Source organism: Polypterus senegalus, chromosome 8 (genome assembly GCF_016835505.1).
Source record: "Polypterus senegalus isolate Bchr_013 chromosome 8, ASM1683550v1, whole genome shotgun sequence".
NCBI lineage: Eukaryota > Metazoa > Chordata > Cladistia > Polypteriformes > Polypteridae > Polypterus > Polypterus senegalus.
The window spans coordinates 127,318,254-127,341,431 of NC_053161.1; the positions used below are offsets into that span (position 1 = coordinate 127,318,254).

Sequence of the window (23,178 nt, forward strand, 5' to 3'; positions counted from 1 at the left end):
CTGCTGTGCAGTCACATAAGGCCAACTAAATTACACCCACTCACATTTCAATTGTATTTAGTCTGCTGAGGTCGAACAGGCTCTCAAAACTTGAAGCTCACCTAAGGCAAAGGTATGCATTTCCTAAGTGACAGTGGAAATGATTTTGTCCTTAATGCATACTATACCTTCTATTGCCTTAGACACTATACTGCAGTAAAAAGATGTCTAATGAAAACACTTATGCTGTCTTAAGCAAATGAATGCCTGTATCAGTATTAATTGGGTGTTGTTTTTAAATAAGTATTTTAAAAATTATAAGTAGAAAACTTTCACCTGGAAGCTATTAAGCAACTCGACTGCATTCTGAAAGGCTGTGAGAAACATTAACATTGCCAATTCTATAATGCTCAGTTCAATTAATTTTTTTTTGGTATAACTTGCAGTCTAATTGAAAGTATCTATTGATAGTCTCGCTGGTGTAGAAACATAAAACGTGCAGCTAGAAAACAATGCATTTCACAGCACAGGCACTATAAGGAGCTCATAACAAAGGTGGTACAACATTGTGTTAAGGAGATAGAGAAAAAACTTAAAAGATTGTTTTAAATGTATATACTGGAAACTGTTCATTATCAGATTATGAGCAGTATGCTGCACTTTTCACTGGCTCCATTAATAATTGTGTGGATGACTGTGTGCCTGTGGAATTAACACACATTTCCTAATAAGAATTTGTTGATCAGTATTGATATCCACATCTTATCAAAGGTTCACACAAACTCATTTCAGGTCTGCAAAATGGTAATATAGAAGAAATGCAGGTGAAAGCTGAGGAAAACAATAAACATCAATACCTGGATAACACAGAAATAAAAAAGAACAGCACTTAAGATTCACATAGGATGTAAAAAAGCATACAGATGCTTAGAGATTACAGGTTAAATTCTGATGAATTCATGTTCACATTTTCCTTATAGATGAATGTAGCCTTTACCACACCACCTTTATTCAAGTTCCTGCAGCATCACATGTTTCACCCTCCTTTATTTCCTGTGAATAAAGGGGTTTTTAACAAACATTAGGTCATTTTTTTAAATACATGTAGTAACCAGCTAGGTGACATTTTACCAGCATTTGTAAAGCTTTACTGAGAGAATGTACCAAGTGACTAAAACAAAAAATGTCCCTGAAGACAAAAGTTGAGAGCCTTAATGACTACCATTGTGAAAAAACCCCTTTGAGAGCCTTGTTCTGTGACGTGATAATATAGCATGCACCTAGACTAGATCACTACAACTTTCTTTATCACCACAACCAATACACAGAGGACGCCATTTCACTAGACTGGCACTATTGGATATTGAAAATGCTTTACTGGGCTGCTGATTATAGACTATTCTCTGCATTTAACATGTTAAACAAAGACTGTTCACCAAGCTATTAGACGTGGTGCCTATGTATCATCACAATGATGAGATTGCTTTCAAAGAGGAAATTTACCTTCTGATGCAGTAGTGGCCTGGCACTAATCTCTCTCTTAAAGGTAGTAAAACCAAGATCATGGTTATAGACTTAAGTAATCAGGAGGAAGGCCATAATTCTAGTTTGGAAAGTTTGGAAAGCTGCTACGCTTATTAAAACTTTCTTAGAGCCATTGTTAGAACCAATCCTGGTTCATTTAAATTTTCTTAAACAGTGACAAAACAGAGGTTCTCCTCATTGGTACAAAATCATCATTATCCAAAGCCGATAATCTTTCACTTGCTATTATTCACAGTCTCGTTACTTCTCGTCTGGACTATTTAAATTCGCTCCTCTTTGGTGCCTCCATAAGCTTCAGCTAGTCCAGAATTCTGCTGCTCGCATCATTACTCAAACCCTGTCTATTCACCATATTACTCTGGTCTTGCAGCAGCTTCATTGGCTCCCGATTAAGTTTCGAATTGATTTTAAAATTCTGCAGTTAACATTTGAGGTCATTCATAACCTCACCCCTCCATATCAATCCGACCTTCTTCATGTTGCCATTACCTCCCGTAACCTTAGATCCTCTTCCTCCATCCATCTGACTGTCCCTCTCGCCCATCTAACCACCATTGGGAGCAAAGCATTCAGCCGTTCTGCTCCCAAGCTTTGGAACTTATTACCTACTGAGCTTAGAAATATTGAATCATTTTCAACTTTCAAATGTAAACTTAAAACCCATCTGTTTAAAATGACTTTTCCTTTATGATTACAGTGGCTTTGTTTGGTGTTAATTTTTATATTTTCTGTATTTTCCGATGTTTTAAGTTTTGTTTATAATGTACTTTTTTACTTATTTTTTTCTGTGTCTTTCAGTTTTTAGAAAAGCGCCTTGTATAAATAAAATGTATTATTATTGTTATTGTCAGTGATGAATTAAGGTAGGCACAACACATCTCAGCTGTCATAGACAGATAGGTAGATTTTTTTTTTTAAATTAAAATCAAATAACATTCCATACATGCAAGTCAAGTTTTACAATACTAGGATCAAAACAATTCAACTCCCACCCATGAGAAAGAGAGCTAGGCCAACAGAGTAAAACTTTAATAATAGGAAAAATAAATAAATAGAATAAAAAAAAAAGGAAGAGAATCCGCTTCCTCAATTTAAACACTTATTCTAAAGTGTTATTGATTAGGTCTATGTACTAATAGTGAAGTAAAGGCAATTACAGTTTGTTTGTCCTTCTTCACTTTAACCCCATCTGGAAGTACACCAAACACAGCTGTTAATGGATTAGGAGGAATTGTGACTCCAAGGCTGTCTGAAAGGCATTAAAAGATTTTGGTCCAAAATTATGTTAATTTCTGCAGTGAGCTGGCACCCTGCCCAGGGTTTTTTTTCATGCCTTACACCCTCTGTTGGCTAGGATTGGCTCCAACAGACCGCCGTGACCCTGTAGTTAGGATATAGCGGGTTGGATAATGGATGGATGGATGATGGTGCCTTCAAAACATATGGCGCAATGAAGCTGGGTCTTCATTACAATGTTTCCAGATTGAATCTTGCCCTGGAAAAATTTTGGACAATTTTAAACGAGACAGATGCACGTGATATATTATTTTAAGTTGAATAATTGTATGTTTTGCACATATTGAGCTAGAGTGAATTCTGTGCATGGATGGTTTCCACTCCTTTTCTGAAATGTTGAGTAAGATATCCTTTTCCCACTGTACTCTAGGATCCTTGAAAGGGAGGGACTGTAAAAACTTTTCATATATTACAGAAATGCTGTCTGAGACCTCAAGACTGATCAATATTTTTTCCTGAATAGACGTTGGAGGGAGGTGAGGAAAATTGGGCAGGTTTTGTTTAACACAGTTTCTAATTTGGAAGAAGTGAAAGAAATGTGTTACTGGAAAGGTCAATTTGGAGTGTAATTGTTTGTAGGATACGAAGATGTTGTCTGTACAGATTTCTGTGTGATTTAATCCCAAATGTTTTCTAGACATTAAAAACTGCGTACGTTTGAGCCTGTGTATGAGCCTGGTTCAAGCCTGTGTATGTTCATTTATTTGTGTTTAGGTCCAGGTTTTTATAGTTAGTATATTTGCTGCCCAGTAATAAAATTGAAAGTTATGTAGAGCCATGCCACCCTCTGCCTCTGTCTTTGTAGGGTCACCCTTTGGATATGTGGATGTTTTGAATTCCAAATAAATGAGGTTATGATTGAATCTAATTTCTTAAAAAATTATTTATTGATGTATATTGGAGTGTTCTGTAATAGAAAAAGAAGCTCAATAAGAATATTCATCTTGACAGTGTTAATTCTTCCAGCTAAAGTAAGATAAAGGGTAGACCATCTATGCAAGTCTTGCTTAATTGTTTCCTTGCAGACAGCAAAACTTTGTTGATAAAAACTTTTATACAGTGGAACCTCGGGTCACGACCCAAAACTCTGGTCGTAACCCGATTTGGTCGTGACCCAAAGTAATTTCCTCCATAGGATTGTATGTAAATACAATTAATCCGTTCCAGACTGTACGAACAGTATGTATATATATTTTCTTTAAAGATTTTTAAGTGCAGAAATAATTAATTATACCATAGAATGCACAGTGTAATAGTAAACTAAATGCAAAAACATTGAGTAACACTGAGACAAACACCCAGGCTCCCTGCTCTCTCTCTTTCTCTCTCTCTCTCTCTCTCTCTCTTTCTCTCTCTCTCCTGCACCGGCTTTCTCCTCCTGCTTCCTTCCTTCTCCTGCAACCTCCCGTTCTTTCCTGTTCTCTTCTTTTTCCCTTTAGCCAACTCGCGCTCCTATTTATGAAGAGGCGTGGTAGTCGTGGCAATCAACAGCTCCTGGGAACAATTACAGATGTGGACTGCTTCTCACCTGTGCACTTAGGTGAGAAACGCCTACATCACGAACTCCTCAGGAACCGCTTCGGCCACACAACATCATGCCTCCTTGCTAAGATGAGAGTGCGGTGATTATTTATTAAAACTGGCCTTTTTGACGGGAGCTGTGGACCCGCTATACCACAGGAGGAAGCTGGGTTGTGAGGAGTTTACAGTTTTGAGGGAGAGTTCCTCTGCGTGATGCACCGAGAACAATGTACAGTACAGGGAGAGACTGAACACATGCAGAAATCATCGGCACATACAAACCGAAAGGGAAACTGGCTTGTTCATCAACTAAGTGTGTGGTTGTGAACAGATGCAAAAGTTTGGCGAACATTTTGGTCATAACCCGATTTGTACGTGTTCAGAGACGTTCGTGAACTGAGGTTCCACTGTATTTACTTGTGATGTTTACCCCTAGGTATTTGAACTGATCTGCGATGATAAAAGGGAAGGTGTCTGACCTAATATTGTGTGCTTGAGAGTTTACTGGAAAGAGCACACTTTTATTCAAATTAATGCAGAGACCAGAAATCGTTTCAATTCTGTTAGTGCTGTTAGGACTGCAGGCACAGTATTTTGTGGATGTGATGTATACAGTACCATATCATCTGTATATAGAGAAATTTTCTGTTCAAGCCCTTCTCTGATAATCCCCTTTATCTCATAAGCATTTCAACAGTGAATTGCCAGTGGCTCAGTCGAAATTGCAAAAAGCAGTGGTGACATTGCTTTTGTTACTGTACTTGAGTAGATTTTGTAGGGAATTTTACTTTTTAAAGTATTTTTAATTGCAAATACTTTTACTCTTTAAAAAGTATATTTATTTAGTAACAGTGCTGCATGTTACATTTTCAAAGCGGGTCATTACAAAGTACAGTTGTTTTCTTATGTTTAAAGTGCAAATTTGTGAAGGATAATTAAAATACATTTTTGGTTATGATAATAGAGCATGAAATATTTTAGTAAATGACGCAATGGTAATGTAGTTTTCTCTGGCTGTGTTAGTGGGTACATCGCAGCATATCACCATAGTAACAGCCTAATACATTGGCCAACAACTGAAAGTGTGCTGCCAAAGACACTGCTGTAAATCTTGTGTGCTGTGACTGTATGCATTCTGCATGTGGAGAAACCTGTACATTGGAGGACATGGTGAAAAGCTCTTAGTATGGTGACAATAGTGTCAGCATTCTTTATATTGAGACTGGCAACCCTTGACCAAACATAGCAGAGTTATTCCATCTCAAAGACATAAAACAAAGCAGATTTATTATGTGGAGTGTATTGTGATTTCTGAAAACTGTGGCATTATATGTATACATGAACTTGATCTTAAACTTATGGAAGCTAGTTGATTTTATTAAGCTTTCAAGATGTTTAATATAATGTAGCATAAATGATAAAAATGTTGGTATTTGAAAGCTTCTGCAGTAAAATACTGATAGACAGAGGTGGATTTATGGTTACATTAACAAAAGATGCATCTGTTAGTTATAGTAGTGTTGATTGTGTGAAAAAAAAAGACAACATACTACCATTAATAAAATGGAAGGTTGTTCAATGCACTTACAGAAAAAGAATCAAAAACTAATAATGCTCCTCTAACTCATAAGCATTTATCAGGTTCAGCGATTCTAGTGATCAGTGAAGTGTGCACTGCAAAATAACTTTTGACAAAGTAGTCAAAAGTTTAAATATAAGGTGTCTGTATGATGGTAAGAAGCAAGCACTGCATATTTATATTTTAATTTATTTTTATAATTATGTCTTAGTTATTAGGAATAACTTGTTAGCACTCTGTAAAAAATAACCCTATTAAATAAATATACTAAATTACATCTTTTAGCACTAAAAAGTATTGCACATTTAAGAGTTACAAAAGTATTTAAAAAGATAAATGCATATATATTTAAATTTTAAGCAGTGTTTTAGCAGCCAGTATTTATTGTTTCAAAATAAAAGAAATGTACAGGTATTATGGATAATGTTTGTATTGCCATAGACACACAATGATTCTGTAGTGAAATCCTGAATGTATTTAAACATATTGTATGAATTTGAAAATATTGCTGTACATATTTTTTCGATAAATCTCTTTTTCACCTTGTTTAGTTTTCTTTTTTTATATTTAGAAATAAACTATACATTTAAACATTTCCATTTTTAAGATGAATGCGTTTATAAGTAAAAGTGTAATATATTTACTAAATGTGATGGCTACTAAATCAATATACTTATTCCTTACTGAAATAGTTTAATCTAGTGATAATGATGATAGAATTTTAATTGTTTACTGTATTAATTTACTGAAGGTTTACAACCTGAAATTAAGAATTACTTCTGATGCAGTTACTGCTTATGACAAAAATCTGATAGTTAAGTGACATAATGTATGCCATAATAAGGTTATTCAAAAGTCAATATTTTTATTAGATTAGTGCAATTTTATCTAGGTGAGTGAAGCAAGGTATTTTTTATATTATCACTATTCTGATTTATGCAAGTTAAAGGTGAGTGCTAAAAGCAGAAATATTTTAATGACTTTCTTGTTGCGGTGCTATAACCTAAATGTACTATATGTTGACATTACTTTTTTCCAGCTTTCTGACCGTGTAATTGAGGACTATCATATTAAATATAGACCACGAATTAATGAAATGGAAGCATTTAATATGGTAAGTTGTTATGTACTACAGTTACTAGTTTTGTCCAGAATAACAAGATGAGCTCTGCTGGTGTTATTGTTTTATATTACACAGAAGAAAAATGTGTCCTAAACAATGTATTTACCCAGCTAAAAATGGACATAATCCTGCTAATCTTTTAAATAAAGTGTAACCCAGAATCCTGAAGATGTTGTCTTATACAGGATGCTCAGGTGTGATTTAACATTCTGGGTAAACTTTGTAAAACACTCTTAATATTAAAAATTTGTCTATAATTGCTAATAGTTGCTATGTTATGTAAGAAGATATGCTACCTCTAACAGACAGAAGAGACTAATGTGGCAGATTTTCTGTTGTGGAGATGGCCAGTGATTGACCTTCATTAATGCAAAACAATTGCATTGTAAATAATGTGTATCAGTAATTATTTTCTTTCAATTTTAAAAAGGTCAGTTATTTTGAAAGTTAAAATATAAATTAAGTGTCTAAGTTGTAGAGGGTACTGGTGCTGTTTTACTGTGCGTAGTTACTTTCTCAACAGATGGGATGCCATATGTGCAGAGCTTGTTTATTCTCTCCATATTTGTGTGGATTTTTTTTCTTGGCTACATCTGTATTTCAGTGTGCCCTGCAATGGATTGCTCAATCACAATCAGGATCAGTTTCTACTTTTTGCATATTGCTTTCAGCATTATTATAACATTGACCAGAAAATGAACAGTTAAAAATGTTGACATTATTGCAGAAAAAATATACCATTTTTCTATTCAAATCAGGATTCTTTTAGGAATACACAAAAAATAAAATAAAGTGAGGTAAGTTAATTTGTTTTAGGCTAGTACCTTTAATTGTAATGCCTAGAATGCCGTACACTGTGACACATAGAGTAATGAGTAATTGCTGATTCATTTTTCATTCTCACGTATTACTAAACAGGGAACCTATGTGTCAGAGCACATCCTAGCAAGTAAAAAATAACATTTAATGCAATGCCGGTTCATTGCAGAGCACATTTGCTGACACTCAACCGGATAAGAGTTAAAAATTACATTGACCTGCACACCTTTGGGATATAAAATGAAGGCAAGGCTGCTAGATGACAAGCACAAAGAAACAAAGACAGTGAGATATGTCTTCGGGAGAGGAACTGTGAGGATGCAGTGCTGTTCAATATGCTACCTTGTTGCCCGTGAGTGATGCTCAAAGTCTAATAGCTTTAACATTAGCCAACCATTAAGAAAATAAATCGAACAGAAAGGCCATAAAGAGGAAAGAAAAATAATTGTAAAATATGTGACCAGAAAAAAATCACTAAAAAATATGCAATTTTCCAAAACCTTAAATGTATATACTACATAGAATTTTTTCTTCATTATTATCTGGGTGTCTTGAAGTTGGTTGCATTTTCCATTTGCCCCAAATGAATTAATTCTGATTTTCTGGTTGATTGAACATGACATTATTGACCCAAGGATTAGGAAGAAGAGACAATCTGTGTATGCAGTGTATTCACAGAGTAGCCACGTAGTATATCTGGTAGGGCAACATTCTGGTAAAAGTACAGAATACCTACCTCATCTTATAAAGTCATGTAAGATTGTACTTTGAATGAATATAAAACATGTTTCCACATTAGAGCCTGATAATGCTATTCCTGTACCCACTAGAGCAGTCCAGATTACTCTAGACATAATATACCTTGGTAAGTAATGTAAGACCAGAGAGAATTGTTATGATTAGATAATTAATAAATCATCCAATGAAACCTCTGTCTTTTCTTTAAGCTGAAGTTGACCTTGGCTCCATGCATTGAGGGATTAATTCTCCTTGACCGTCTGTGCTATCTAAAAGAGCAGGTACTGTACCACCTTGATAAACTGAACAATATATGAAGAAAAAAAAAAGCATAAGAAAATGCTTCTCCTGGGCTTTTTAACCCAGAATGCTGTAAACTTAGCTCTATTCATCATTTTACATGTAACACTTTGAAAATATAGTATGTTATAGATTTGAACCTCTTACTGTATATACATCCACACTCTTAGGCCTCCAAATCATAAACTTTCAGGCATTTATGTGAACAATGTTTTATTATGTTTCAGCCAGAATTACTCTAAATCAGATTCTATTTATACTTGCATGTCCTTTGAACTACTTTTCTACATAATCTTGCAACTCAATGACATTTTTTTTCTTGAAGGAAACAATCTGTTTTTTTTTTTAAATCATTTTCTATGTTTCTATCACAACATCTGTAAATCAAAAATATTGGATGACCATTGTGTTCTAACGCTATTTACAAAATGCCCATAAATAAACAAGAAGAAAATGCATACTAAACTCTGCTTTGATTCTAGACTTCAAACTGCTAATATCTAAATATATTTTCTATTAATAGAAAGGTTTTTTTAAGAAATCCACAGAACTGTACTTTAATTGCAAAATCTGAAATTATAAAAAACAACACGTTACAATCTGTGACTAATTTAATATTTTTGATGACAAGTACAGAGCTGTTTATTGTATCTTGCAGTTGGGATGAACAGAAGCAGTGCAAGAGATAAATGATAGTTGCCTGTTAATCTTGAAAGCTTTCCTACTCGATAATAAGAAATGCGTATATTATCAGATTTCTGACTAACAATGAGTTCATTGTTTTAGGAGGAAATAAACTGAGTTCTATTTTTTTAAAGAGGAAAATGAACAGTTACCATAGTATTCACAGATAAGATGACTCTCTAATTTTTAACCACAATAAAATGAAAATTCGTCAACTGTGCATAAGCCAAAATGAAATGAAATGAAATGCATTGGCTAAATGAAATTAGTCCTGCAAAATATAGCATTAATTTTTAAAGTAATGATTAACCTAACACTACTACAGAAGGATACTGGGGCCACAGAGAAGAAAAAAATTAAGGACCCAGTGAAAAACAGACTGGTATATTTCATGATAAAAATTGAAATTTCAACTTTAACACTAGAATTACCAGAGCCTACGAAAAAACTCGTAATTCCGTCCCACCTTAAACTGCTTCTTAAATCCCTTCACACCTCTCCGCCAGCGCCCTTTGTCTTCTAAATGTGCTGATAAAGAGAAGTCGGCTATTCCATCCCCCCACCAATTTAGAACGTGCACGAACTTCTCTCAGCTCATGCCTTGATTGAGTATCTGGGAGTGAAGTGGAGTTTTAGAGTGGAAATAATAGATCGTTGTTTGGAACACACGCATTTCATGTCTGTTCCGTTTCTACAGTAATCTGTGTCAACACATTGTTAAAACAGAAACTTTTTTATATTCTAGTAGTAGATGACAAAATGTAGGCATAAACTATATAATGTATGAAGCCTGAAGTCCAAATAGCAAAGAAACATTTTCACAAGAATAACACAATTGCACTTTTATTCAAACATATAATAGAAACCACAGCATAGAGAGAAGTGTGTACACTGCTTCTTACAGGAAAAGGCGATGGAAATACTTTATGTTATAATGTTATATTGTTTATATAACAAGTATAAATGTTATACTTTTACACCAATATATGTTCCTGTGCTTGAACGACACGGGCAGATGGGGAGTGTCTGATGATTGCATATAGCGCTGAAGTTACTGGTCTTTACCATTCTTTCCTCTGCATGTCCTGTAGTACAAAAGAAAAAGCATACAGCAACATGCGGGACTGGCAGGAACACTCAATAAAGCGAAAAGCAAGTGACGATGAGATCGAAGAAGGCAGCTTCGCCAGCGTTTGTGTGTCAGAACCGGGGCGGGGGGTGTGGGGGTGGGGGTTATTGTGCGTTAGTATGCATCGTGGTACACTGCAGAGCTATAGCGCGTCTTTAGTGAAAACAGCCGTGTCAGATGGGGTTGTATGGATTGATTCTGTACGCGACTGAGAGAGTGAAAAGTGAATTAAAAAAAAGCTAACCTTTACAAGGATCATAAACTGCACCGGCTGTTACAGAGTGAAATCAAAAGTATGCTTTTATTCTAAAACAGTAAGACTAAGAGCAATTTACTTCTCAAAACGGAGGGCGAGGATTGAACCCGCGACCCTTGATTCAAGCGGGGCTGAGTCTATTGAGCCACGGAGTCAGTTACAGTAAACTGGTGTCAATGTCGCATGTTAAGGCGGCTTTTGTTTCTGCAGTTATATGTTTGAATAAAAGTGCAATTGTGTTATTCTTGTGAAAATGTTTCTTTGCTATTTGGACTTCAGGCTTCATACATTATATAGTTTATGCCTACATTTTGTCATCTACTACTAGAATATAAAAAAGTTTCTGTTTTAACAATGTGTTGACACAGATTACTGTAGAAACGGAACAGACATGAAATGCGTGTGTTCCAAACAACGATCTATTATTTCCACTCTAAAACTCCACTTCACTCCCAGATACTCAATCAAGGCATGAGCTGAGAGAAGTTCGTGCACGTTCTAAATTGGTGGGGGGATGGAATAGCCGACTTCTCTTTATCAGCACATTTAGAAGACAAAGGGCGCTGGCGGAGAGGTGTGAAGGGATTTAAGAAGCAGATTAAGGTGGGACGGAATTACGAGTTTTTTCATAGGCTCTGGTAATTCTAGTGTTAAGCTCAAAATTTCAACTTTAACTTTGTACAGTAGTTTACTTGGTGATTAAAGGCCATATGTTGAAATGAATCTTGAAATTTCAACTTTAATCTTACAGTTTATTTCATGATTAAAATTAAAATGCCAAAATAAAATATGATCTCATGATCCATGCATCTCTTCAGGGATGATTTCAAATTATTAAAGATGGGTTTTTTCTGTAATACTTCCAGTTTAAATGTTTAAAAGGCAGATTTGCATCTGCATATGTAATATGCAATCCATATTGTAGCTCTACTATCCTGAACTATGTTTTCCAAAGGCATTTTAACACTAAGAACATTGTAAACTCCATCTTAAAATAAGTGTTTAGTTTAAGAGTGTTTCTCAGACTCCATCACAACTAAGCTAACAAATTAAATGCATTGTTTTCTAAGTCCTTCGCAACCTAGTTATTAATCACTACATGCTTCTTAAACAGGCTTGCTGTTATGTGACAGGAGTACATCAAAATCATGATGAGGAAGCTCTTTGAACATTTAGAATACTAATATTTTTACTTGATATTATTTTCATGATGAAGTTCTTTAAATCATGTATATTATATTTTAAAAATAAATGTAAGTAATCTATACTATTAAAAATTAAGCATGTGGGTTCAAACATGGGACAGTGTTAGCACTGCTGGCTTTCATTAAGGGGGTCACATCCTGGGTGTTCCCTGCCTGGATTCTGCATGTTTTTCTTGTGGGTTTCTGTTGGGTGCTCTGGTTTCTTTCTAAAGAGATGTAGGTGATTTGGTGATGCTAAATTGGTTCTGCTGAATGTGTTTGTGTATTCACCCTGCAATGGGATGACAACCCATCCAGAGATCCTTCCTGCCTTGTGCCTGATGCCTGCTGGGATGGGCGTCAGCATCCCTGCAACCCTATCCCCTGATAAGTGAGAATGGAAAATGGATGGATAAAATAATTAAACATATATACTGTAACTTAAGATTTTTCAATGTTCCGTAAATTTTTTGAGGAATTGATATTCTAAGATTACACCTAGTTTTACTTTTACTGAATCATTTATTGTGTGGCAATTGGTTATGTGTAGAAGGAAAACAGAAGGACAGGAACTGAGAGTTGATATGTCTGATAGAGACAGTACAGCTTCAATAAAGAAAGCCCAACCTTAAGAAAATCCATTGAATTCTGCGTTTGTGCCTGCGACCACCAGCTTATATACTTAATGCACACATTATTTAAATTAAACCAGTGGAAAACAGGTTCATACACCCAGCCTTTGAGAGCCTCATCACAAATTAGAACATTAGAACACTCCAGACAAGAACAGGCCATTCAGCCCAACAAAGCTCGCCAGTCCTATCCACTTATTTCTTCCAAAAAATATAAAGTCGAGTTTTGAAAGTCCCTAACGTCTTACTGTCTACCACACTACTTGGTAGCTTATTCCAAGTGTCTATCATTATTTGTGTAAAGAAAAACTTCCTAATGTTTGTACAAAATTTACCCTTAACAAGTTTACAACTATGTCCCCGTGTTCTTGATGAAATCAATTTAAAATAACAGTCTCGATCCACTGTACTAATTCCCTTCATAATTTTAAACATTTCAGTCATGTCACCTCTTAATCTTCTTTTGCTTAAACTGTATAGGCTCAGCTCTTTTAATCTTTCCTCACAATTCAACCCCTGTAGACCTGAAATCAGCCTAGTCACTCTTCTCTGGACCTTTTCTAGCGCTGCTATGTCCTTTTTGTAGCCTGGAGACCAAAACTGCACACAGTACTCAAGATGAGGCCTCACCAGTGTATTATAAAGATTGAGCATAACCTCCTTGTACTTGTACTCCACACATCATGCTATATAACCTAACATTCTGTTAGCCTTCTTAATGGCTTCTGAACACTGTTAGGAATTCAATAGCTTAGAGTCCATTATGACTCCTAAAGCTTTCTCATAAGGTGTACTCTCGATTTTCTGACCGCCCATGGTGTATTCAAATGTAACATTTTTATTTCCTATGTGTAATACTTTACATTTGCTGACGTTAAATTTCATCTGCCACAAATTTGCCCAAACCTGTATGCTATCCAAGTCCTTCTGTAATGATATAATGGATTCCAAATTATCTGCTAATCCACTTATCTTGTTATCATCTGCAAAATTTAACCCGCTTGTTACTTATATTCCTATCTAAATCATTAATATAGCACTGACCTTCGTGAAACACCACTCTGAGCTAGTTCTGCACGCATCTAAAAACATCACCCTGAACTCCCACTTCTTTTAATTTGATGCCCAATCTTGCATTGGGCACCTTATCAAATGAAAGTCCAGATAAATAATATCATAAGCTCCACTTTGATCGTATCCTTTTGTTGCCTCCTCATAGAATTCCAACATGTTAGTAAAACACGACCTCCCTCTTCTGATCCCATGCTGACTGTTCAGAATAACTCCTGTCCTTGCCAGGCGTTGCTCAATCTTATCCTTAATAATTCCTTCCATTAATTTTCCTGTGATGCATGTTAAGCTTACTGGCCTATAGTTGCTTGGATCTGCCCTGTCACCCTTTTTATATACTTGGATGATATTTGCCATTTTCCAGTCCTTTAGAATCTCTCCATTGAGCAGTGACTTCCTAAAAATATGAGTCAAGGGTTTATATATGTACTCACTAGCCTCCTTAAGAGCACAAGGGTGAATATTATCTGGTCCTGGTGATTTGATGATTTCAGCTAATTTAATCTGAGCAGCACTTCTTCATCTACAATTTCCAAATCCCTGAGTACCTCCTTAGTAGTCGCATTTACCTCTGGAAGGTTATCCACTTGCTCACTTGTAAACACCTCAGAAAAATGTAAGTTTATGGCATCCGCAATTTCACTGTCTGTATCTTTTAATTCCCCTTTACTATTTCTGATGCGCTTGACCTCCTCCTTGACTGTTCTTTTACTACTAAAATATTGAAAGAATCTCTTAGAGTCGTCTTTCGCCTTATCTGCTATGTTCATCTCCAACTGTCTTTTAGCCTCCCTGATATCCTTCTTAATGGTTGCCCTCATGTTCTCATACGCTCTACGATTCACTGTGCAGTCATTAGTCTTATATGCCTTATAAAGCAGTTTTTTCCTTTGCAACATATTTTTTAAATCTTTATTAATCCACCGTGGAGTTTTTTTTAGTTTTCTATTAATTCCAAATTTACGTATGTATCAGTCCTGCATTACATTTAAAACATTTTTAAACCTGTTCCACTGCTCCTCGACTGTCTCCACACTTAAAAGCTTATCCCAGTGTATCCTACTTAGAAATTGTCGCATCTGCTCAAAATTAACCCTACCAAAGTTCAACGTAACAATTTTAGTCTTTGCATCTGCACTCTTACAAAATACTGAGAATCTATATTTATAATTCACTAAGGGCACGCAAGACAGTGAGCGCAAGCAAGGCAAAGAGCCCCGCCCGCCAACTCTAAGACCATGGGATTCGCTCGACAGAGCACCACCCACCAACTCTAACCCTCCTACCGTATCATGGGATACACACGACAGAGCCACGCTCACCAACTGTAACCATCCTCCCGCATCCAGCGTCGCTCTCGAAGCATGTGCACTGCCTGCTCATGTGTCCGCACGCAACAACTCACCAAACACGGCCTCAGTCGCTTTCATCTGTGCAAAAGTCCACATGCACCTCTGAGCCACGTTGACTTTTCACCGCACGCAAGACAGAGAGCCACGACCACCAACTCTAACAGAGAGTGAGGACGCGTTTGTTGACGTTTTGGGGGTGGGCACATGAGCAAGCAGTGCCTGTTTACAGCTTTCTGTATGCGTGGCGAGGATAACGCGTGCATGAACTTTCAGAGTGGTCTGCTGTCCACTCTCCACATAATGCGGCACGTTATGCAAGCATGCAGCTAGATGTACCTTTCAGCAAACATAACCTTCTAGAAACCAAAATTAGGATTTCCTATTTTGCCTAACAAAACCGACTGTACAACAATTGTGACATCATTCCAGCCCACGTTTGCTTACAGTAAGTCTGTTCTACGGATAATAAAGACATAAGAAGCTTTTGTAAAATTAAAGCTCATGGTGAGTGCTATGTAAGCTTTTTTAGGTATACCCCTGGTGATCAAGATCTTTGAAGTAAAAACAGCGCTTGATTTTATTATGCATGTGGGGTGTGGTTTAGAAATTGCTGTGGACAGCTGAGGTTGATGTGAACAGCTTGACTGTTACCAGCATTCACCGCAATGTACTAGAGTGTAAGACTATCACATCTCCTACCTCACAAACTGTCCTTATTCCCTGGATTTCCCTGACCCCATCAGATTCTAATTTGCCTTTTACTTTTACACACAGACAACTTCCTGTTAGATTAGCATTTGCAATGACTATTAATAAGGCACAAGGACAAACATTCAAAAAAACATGCCTGTATTGGCCAAAACCTGTTTTTCACTCACAGACAATTGTATGTTGCTATCTCCAGAGTTCCATCTTTTCATTCACTGACAGTTGTATCCTTAAACCCTCCCCATTTGGACAACTCTGTCTTTCAGGAAGTGTTCACTCATCAATAAATAATTATATGCGGCGTATGCTACGCCGCGGGATGGCTAGTTGTATTATATTATGGTCACTTGACCCTAGTGGTTCAATCACCTCCACACCCTCAATACTAATACAAAATACAGTTGATTCCGGTTAATCGGACCAGCTGCTTATTCGGACCGAATCCTAAAGAACCGAAACAGATCATATTACATAAGCCTAATATTGTTCGCTTATTTGGACCAAAATTCCGTTTAATCGGACCAAAGAACAGTGACAGAGAATAAGAAAAAGAAGCCACAAGTCGCCCGCAGAAAATGGATGTAAGCATAAAGCGGAAGACCAGGAAAGTGATGATGATGACCCTAATGAGTTAGTGCAAGTGACAACACAGGATGCCAGGAAATGCATTGAAACTTTGCGCTGCTATTTCATGCAGGAGGGAAATGAAGGCAGTCCCATTGATGCGTTAGATGTTTGTGGTGATTTTGTTCAAGTGCAGTGTGTCAACAGAATGCGTCGGATCACACTAGACAAGTTCTTCAAACGTTGACTGGAATTTGGTAATGTAACCTTATTTATTGTGCTTCACATGCTGAGTGTCATGTAGATTGTTTCGAAGAATTTGTAGATTTCTTTTTCAATAAACAAAGTTGTAAGCAACCGTACATGTATGTTCACCATACGTGTGTGCAGCACAATAAAAGTCATAATGACATTTTAATATGTTACTTATAGCACGTCCCGTCTTGGTTGCACAAGTGTAGGGCATGTTCGTGTAATCGGACCAGCTGGTTATTAGGACCAAAATGATCGTGTCCCGATGTGGTCCGATTAACAGGAATCAACTGTACTAAATCCTGACAGGCTTCACCCCATGTTGGTGCTTTAACATGCTGTGTTAAAAAACAGCCACTGATTACTTCTAAAAATTCCTGCTATTGTGCTCCTCCATCTGCAAGATTATCCTAGTTAATATTTGGATAATTAAAGTCCCCCATGACTATAATATCTCCCTGTAAACTTGCCTTTTTGATATTACTAAAAAGATGTGTGTTGAAATTACTGTCTGAATTGGGTGGTCTATATCGCACTGTTACCCTAATATTTTCCTGGCAAAGCCACATGTCCTCACTAAGATAGGGCTAATCATCCAACTGAAGAGGACTTAAATTTATGTCCTGTTTGGCATAAACAGCAACCCCACCTCCTTTTTTGTTCTGTCTATCCTTCCTAAAATATGTGTATACTTCATCACCATCTTTGTTATTTGGCCAACCATCCATCCATTATGCAACCCACTATATCCTAACTACTGGGTCACAGAGCCAATCCCAGCCAACACAGGGCACAAGGCAGGAAACAAACCCCAGGCAGGGCGCCAGCCCACCGCAGGGCACACACACGCACACCCACACATCAGGGACAATTTAGAATCGCCAATGCACATAACCTGCATGTCTTTGGACTGTGGGAGGAAACTGGAGTACCTGGAGGAAACCCACACAGACACGGGGAGAACATACAAACTCCACGCAAGGAGGACCTGAGAAGCGAACCTGGGTCTCCTAACTGCGAGGCAGCAGCGCTACACACTGCGCCACCATGCCGCCCGTTGTTTAGCCAGGTTTCCGTTATTGCTATAATATTGTAATTATGCCCAGCTGCATACAACTCCAAATCACTTACCTTATTTTTGATACTTCTAGCATTTAAGGCAATCTATTTTTAATGTGTTACTCCTTCTACATTTAAATGTTTGCTTAGAATTTACATTACTATGCATTTTTATTTCTACATCATTGATTCTCTGGAATTGACCATGTAGCTGATTTTGCAGTCACTAAAGCATTTTCATGTTTAATGTGCCTCTAATTTTTTTCTTCTCTGTGGCTCTATATGATTCCATATGAAATAAACTATGAAAATAAAGTTGAAATTTCAAGATTATAGTTGAAATGTTGACTTTAATCACAAAATAGACCTGTTTGTTTTCTTCACTGTGTCCCTTATTTTTATTTTATTTTTTTTTTGCTCTCTGGCAATTTTACAATTCCTTATAATAATTATTTTATTGAATTAAAAATATTTGTGTTATTTAAGAAACAAAAAAAGATATATATTACTGCTTTACTTTGGAAGCTTATAAGTAAAAAATACTTCACAGAAGTATTTAACATCATGCATACTTGTTAACTCCGACTGTTTTGTTACAGCTAGTGAGAAAGCACACATGCATAGTGCTTCTTTTCTTATCAAGTGAAATGAACTGAATAAAAAGTAATAGGTATACATTTAGTCCTGCATGTGCTGAGGGATAAATTTAATCGGCCTAGTTTTAATGTCACAGGGAGCCAATGATTAATGCAGCAGCACTGAGTGTAAAGCATGATGCAAATGTGGTACATTGTCCTTTGAAAGGCACAATCACACATACAAGTAGAAAAGAGTGTACTGTGTGCAATCCAGTAAAAGAAACCTAGTTTAGTTTTAATCCTGTAATTTACTATATATATTTTGAAACAGTGTGATCTGATGGCATACTGTGAATCTTGGGGGGAGCTCGCATTTGGGAATGGGAAAAAAGGGATGTACTTCACTGCATGCATATTTATAAAACACAAGAAAACTGTCAAATTTTGGCTATGTTTATGATCATTTTCATGAGGATTTCTGTATGGACTTAGGATTCAATAACAAATGCTGGCCAGTGAAAGGCGCATTTAGTTACAGTAATGGGTAATATGACTATGCTACTTTAATGTTCCCAACACTATTGGTACATGACAGACTTTACTACTGTAGCAACTTGGCTATGACTGTATGCTAAGATGAAATGGGAAGGTGATAGCATGACCTGGCTATATAAATGAGTATAACAGGCAAGATGGGATGTGAGCTGCCGACACGAACCAAACGGGGAAGAGAGGAGGCTGCCCAGAGTAGGATGTAAGAGAAGTTTATGAATTTGAAACAGGTGTGTGACAGTATGGTTGAGTATTGTTTTACCAAAAAATTATTGAGAGAGAGAAACAGAAGGAGAAGTGGTGTCTGCAGGATCAGAGAAAAGAACGACAGTGACATCTTGAGAGAGTGGACAGGGAAAGAGAATCGGTTTCGTTGTGTAATAACAGTCCTTTTAACAGGATGTAGCAACCAGCACATCACAGTAAAGACACTCCTTTTTGACCAGAACAGTAGAGAAGACTGTACATAGTTTGATGCACTATTTCTTTAGAATCAATTTCCATCCTGCAACCTCGTTGCTTTTTTCCCCATTTTGAAACTCTAACCCTAATAAACTGTTCTTTTCTTATTAATTGCATTCTGTGGATCATGTGTTTTCCTTTGCTTCACCAGCAAAGTAGTGATTAAAATACTTTGTCATGTTTTGTAATACTTTTGAGTGCGATTGCAGAACCATTACTCAAACAAAACAAGGCAGTTTTGCCTTTATGTACTGTAAAGTATTCTCATAGTGAACTAGTAAATGTCATTTACAAATTGAGTCTTCCACAATTTTGCAATGTTTTTAAACTGTTCTGATTACTGTAAACTTTCCTTTTCCTTCCCAATATATAATTTTTCATAGTTTATAGTTTCATGAAATTTTTCTTACCCTGTGTAGTTGAAAATGATGGCAGAGAAAAAATTATAATCTCATGTTTTCATTTAGAAAAAAAACAGTTTGGGTCAGTTGCAGTGTGCTGTCAGCATGGGATGATCCTGTGCTGATCCAGTCTTAGTACGTATTTATGGTAACAAGACTAACTTTCGCGTTTAGCACTGTTACAGTGTGCCTCAGAGCTGAGGACTAGCAGACCTAGGCTAAGATTAAGTGCAGTTGCAGTATATAGTGTTACAAAATAAATTCCTCATGCAGGCAGAGGTTTTTTTTTCCAAAGGCTTGTTCAAATATAGAGAAACACACTTTCAGACAAATAAAAATTTAGCCATGAAGGATCAACTGCAAGTGCAAAATTGTGTATCTCATGCTATTTCTCACACTAGCACAAGCCTAGACTATAACCCCCATAGGCCCCTGAATGACTTAAAGAATAGATCTCCTTAACAAAGAATTGATCAGACTTTTAACAGTACAGCACACTTTTTCTTTTATGACTTTGCCATGCTGACACATGATTGTTTCATTGATTGTCAATTTGGTGACTTCGACATGGACACTTGATTGTTTTGACAATTTAAAGCACTTGTTATCATTTCTTAAAATGTTTATATGAAGTCAAGACAAGTCATTTTTACTTATACAGCACATTTAAAACATGAGAAGTTGACCCAAAATATCGTGAATTGATCACCTGCTAAACATTGAATCTGAAAATTAAAATAAGTGACATGCCTAATACGATAAAAAACAATGCTCAAGTATAACTGTCCAGAAAATCCACTGTAGATATACCCATGGCTAAGGATGCCACCTCTCTGACTCTGAAAAGAAATACATTTTAGCAGAAAAATAATACTTTAGCGGCACGCCTTCCCCCATGATACTGCAATTCACCTTTTCATTCCCTTACGGTCTTATAGAAATATTCTTTGGTTTTGGCAACAGTTCGTGGTACTCTCAAATCAAATATATTATGTTAACTGGCAAATGAATAATAGTCATAGTCACTCTCAAGCCTTTATAATCCAATTTAAAGGAGCCGTGATCAAGACCCTAATTCTATCAGTACTGAGCACAATGCAGGAATGGAGCTTGGTAAGGGTAACAGTCCATCACAGGGTCCACTTGGGCCGTTTAACCAGACCTGCATGGCTTCGAGAATATGGTAAGAAATTTGGAATAACCAAAAAAAACTACAGAAACACAGGAGAACATGTATCTTTCATACAACAGAATCCACACATTTTTGTGCCATCCTGCCGACAGGAATGAACCTCCAACAGCATCCTAAAAGTACTGGTGTCCTTGTACCACAATCGGTGAATTCACAGTGGAGCAGCTGATAACGATGACTCCAACAACACTGTTGACATTGAGGATGCTCATGTTGACACTGGCCCATAGACAGTAAGGTCCCTGATCCTCCTTCCTCTTAATGTGTTCAAACAACAAATGTAGCATTAGAATGGCACTTTGTTTTATAAATCTGTGGTGTGGGCACAATGTTTGGTATATACAGTACATCATAAAGTGCAGTGATATTGAATTCCAGCTACATTTATTGCCACATATACTTTTTAATTACTTTAATTATATTATAATATTTGCAGCTCTTTTTAAGGACATAATAAATCCATTTTTCCACTTTGATAAATGGACCTTGTTTTGACTACTTTTATTAAAAACTCTTGTTTTAAATAATATTAAAAGTGGCACAAAATACTATATGTTAATAAATGTGCTTTATTTTTATTAATATACATGTAAATAACTATGAAAAGAACCCACAATTAATGACAAAGTAATCACAAAATTTGATGTATAATTGAAAGAAATTTGCAGCAGAATCAAGCATTTTTGTTTGCAGATATCAGAAAAAGTGACGCACAATCCAAGATGTGCTATTAAATTAATTAAGCTAATCTTTGTTGAAAAGCTCAGGTCTGTCTCATTTTCCAGTAATTTTGTAGAGGCCCTGGAATTCAATTAATTAGGGTTTCAAAAATAAAACTAAACCTAATTTGATTTATGAACTAAATTTAAACAGACTGTTTTACTAAAAAAGCTAACCTGTGTCTTTCTGCCTGTAATTTTTCAGCATCTTTGAGAATCCCAAAGGGATTGTGCAAATTCAGATCCTATATGAACAAAGTGAATGAAAATGGACAATGATACAATTTTGCATATGGTTTACTGGCCTGAGTACTTATAAAGTCAAAAGTGAAAACCAGATATTACAAAACAATCCAGGCTAAACTAACTTTACTCACACAAGAAATGCAACTGATATAAAATATTCATGTGGCTTAAGCTAACCATCATCTTGTACCATTTTAATGCATGCCAGAAAATACAAGACTATAAATGTTACATGTATATCTTTTAACAGCATTTAGGAGCTACAGCTATTATTATATAATATTATATAATATATAATATTATATTATGATTATTTGATAGTGATGCAAGTGATAGATCACTTTTTGACATGTGACTTCACAGCCAGCTCAAAATGCTGTTGTACTGCCTGCATATTCCTCCATATAAGAAATTGCTACCAGCATGGAGGACTATTTAGTGCCAGCATGTCTACACTCACCTAAAGGATTATTAGGAACACCATACTAATACGGTGTTTGACCCCCTTTCACCTTCAGAACTGCCTTAATTCTACGTGGCATTGATTCAACAAGGTGCTGAAAGCATTCTTTAGAAATGTTGGCCCATATTGATAGGATAGCATCTTGCAGTTGATGGAGATTTGTGGGATGCACATCCAGGGCACGAAGCTCCCGTTCCACCACATCCCAAAGATACTCTATTGGGTTGAGATCCGGTGACTGTGGGGCCATTTTAGTACAGTGAACTCATTGTCATGTTCAAGAAACCAATTTGAAATGATTCGAGCTTTGTGACATGGTGCATTATCCTGCTGGAAGTAGCCATCAGAGGATGAATACATGGTGGTCATGAAGGGATGGACATGGTCAGAAACAATGCTCAGGTAGCCTGTGGCATTTAAACGATGCCCAATTGGCACTAAGGGGCCTAAAGTGTGCCAAGAAAACATCCCCCACACCATTACACCACCACCACCAGCCTGCACAGTGGTAACAAGGCATGATGGATCCATGTTCTCATTCTGTTTACGCCAAATTCTGACTCTACCATTTGAATGTCTCAACAGAAATCGAGACTCATCAGACCAGGCAACATTATTCCAGTCTTCAACTGTCCAATTTTGGTGAGCTTGTGCAAATTGTAGCCTCTTTTTCCTATTTGTAGTGGAGATGAGTGGTACCCGGTGGGGTCTTCTGCTGTTGTAGCCCATCTGCTACAAGGTTGTGCGTGTTGTGGCTTCACAAATGCTTTGCTG

The 23,178-nt window shown here is 36.6% G+C and overlaps 1 protein-coding gene across 2 annotated transcripts in view; it reads left to right on the plus strand.

Annotated features, from left to right (window-relative positions):
* mettl25 (methyltransferase like 25) overlaps nt 1-23,178 on the plus strand; it is a 142,157-nt gene that overhangs the window by 106,695 nt on the left and 12,284 nt on the right. The window contains exons 10-12 of one of the 2 annotated variants that reach the window (XR_005634717.1): nt 6,960-7,034; nt 8,032-8,214; nt 8,810-8,881. Coding sequence is in view for 1 of the 2 variants with exons in the window: in XM_039761766.1 (XP_039617700.1) it covers nt 6,960-7,034; nt 8,810-8,881 (147 nt within the window). In the remaining variant the exon portion in view is untranslated. Of the gene's footprint in view, nt 1-6,959; nt 7,035-8,031; nt 8,215-8,809; nt 8,882-23,178 lie in introns of those variants that run through there. The other variant, XM_039761766.1, reaches the window with a different exon arrangement.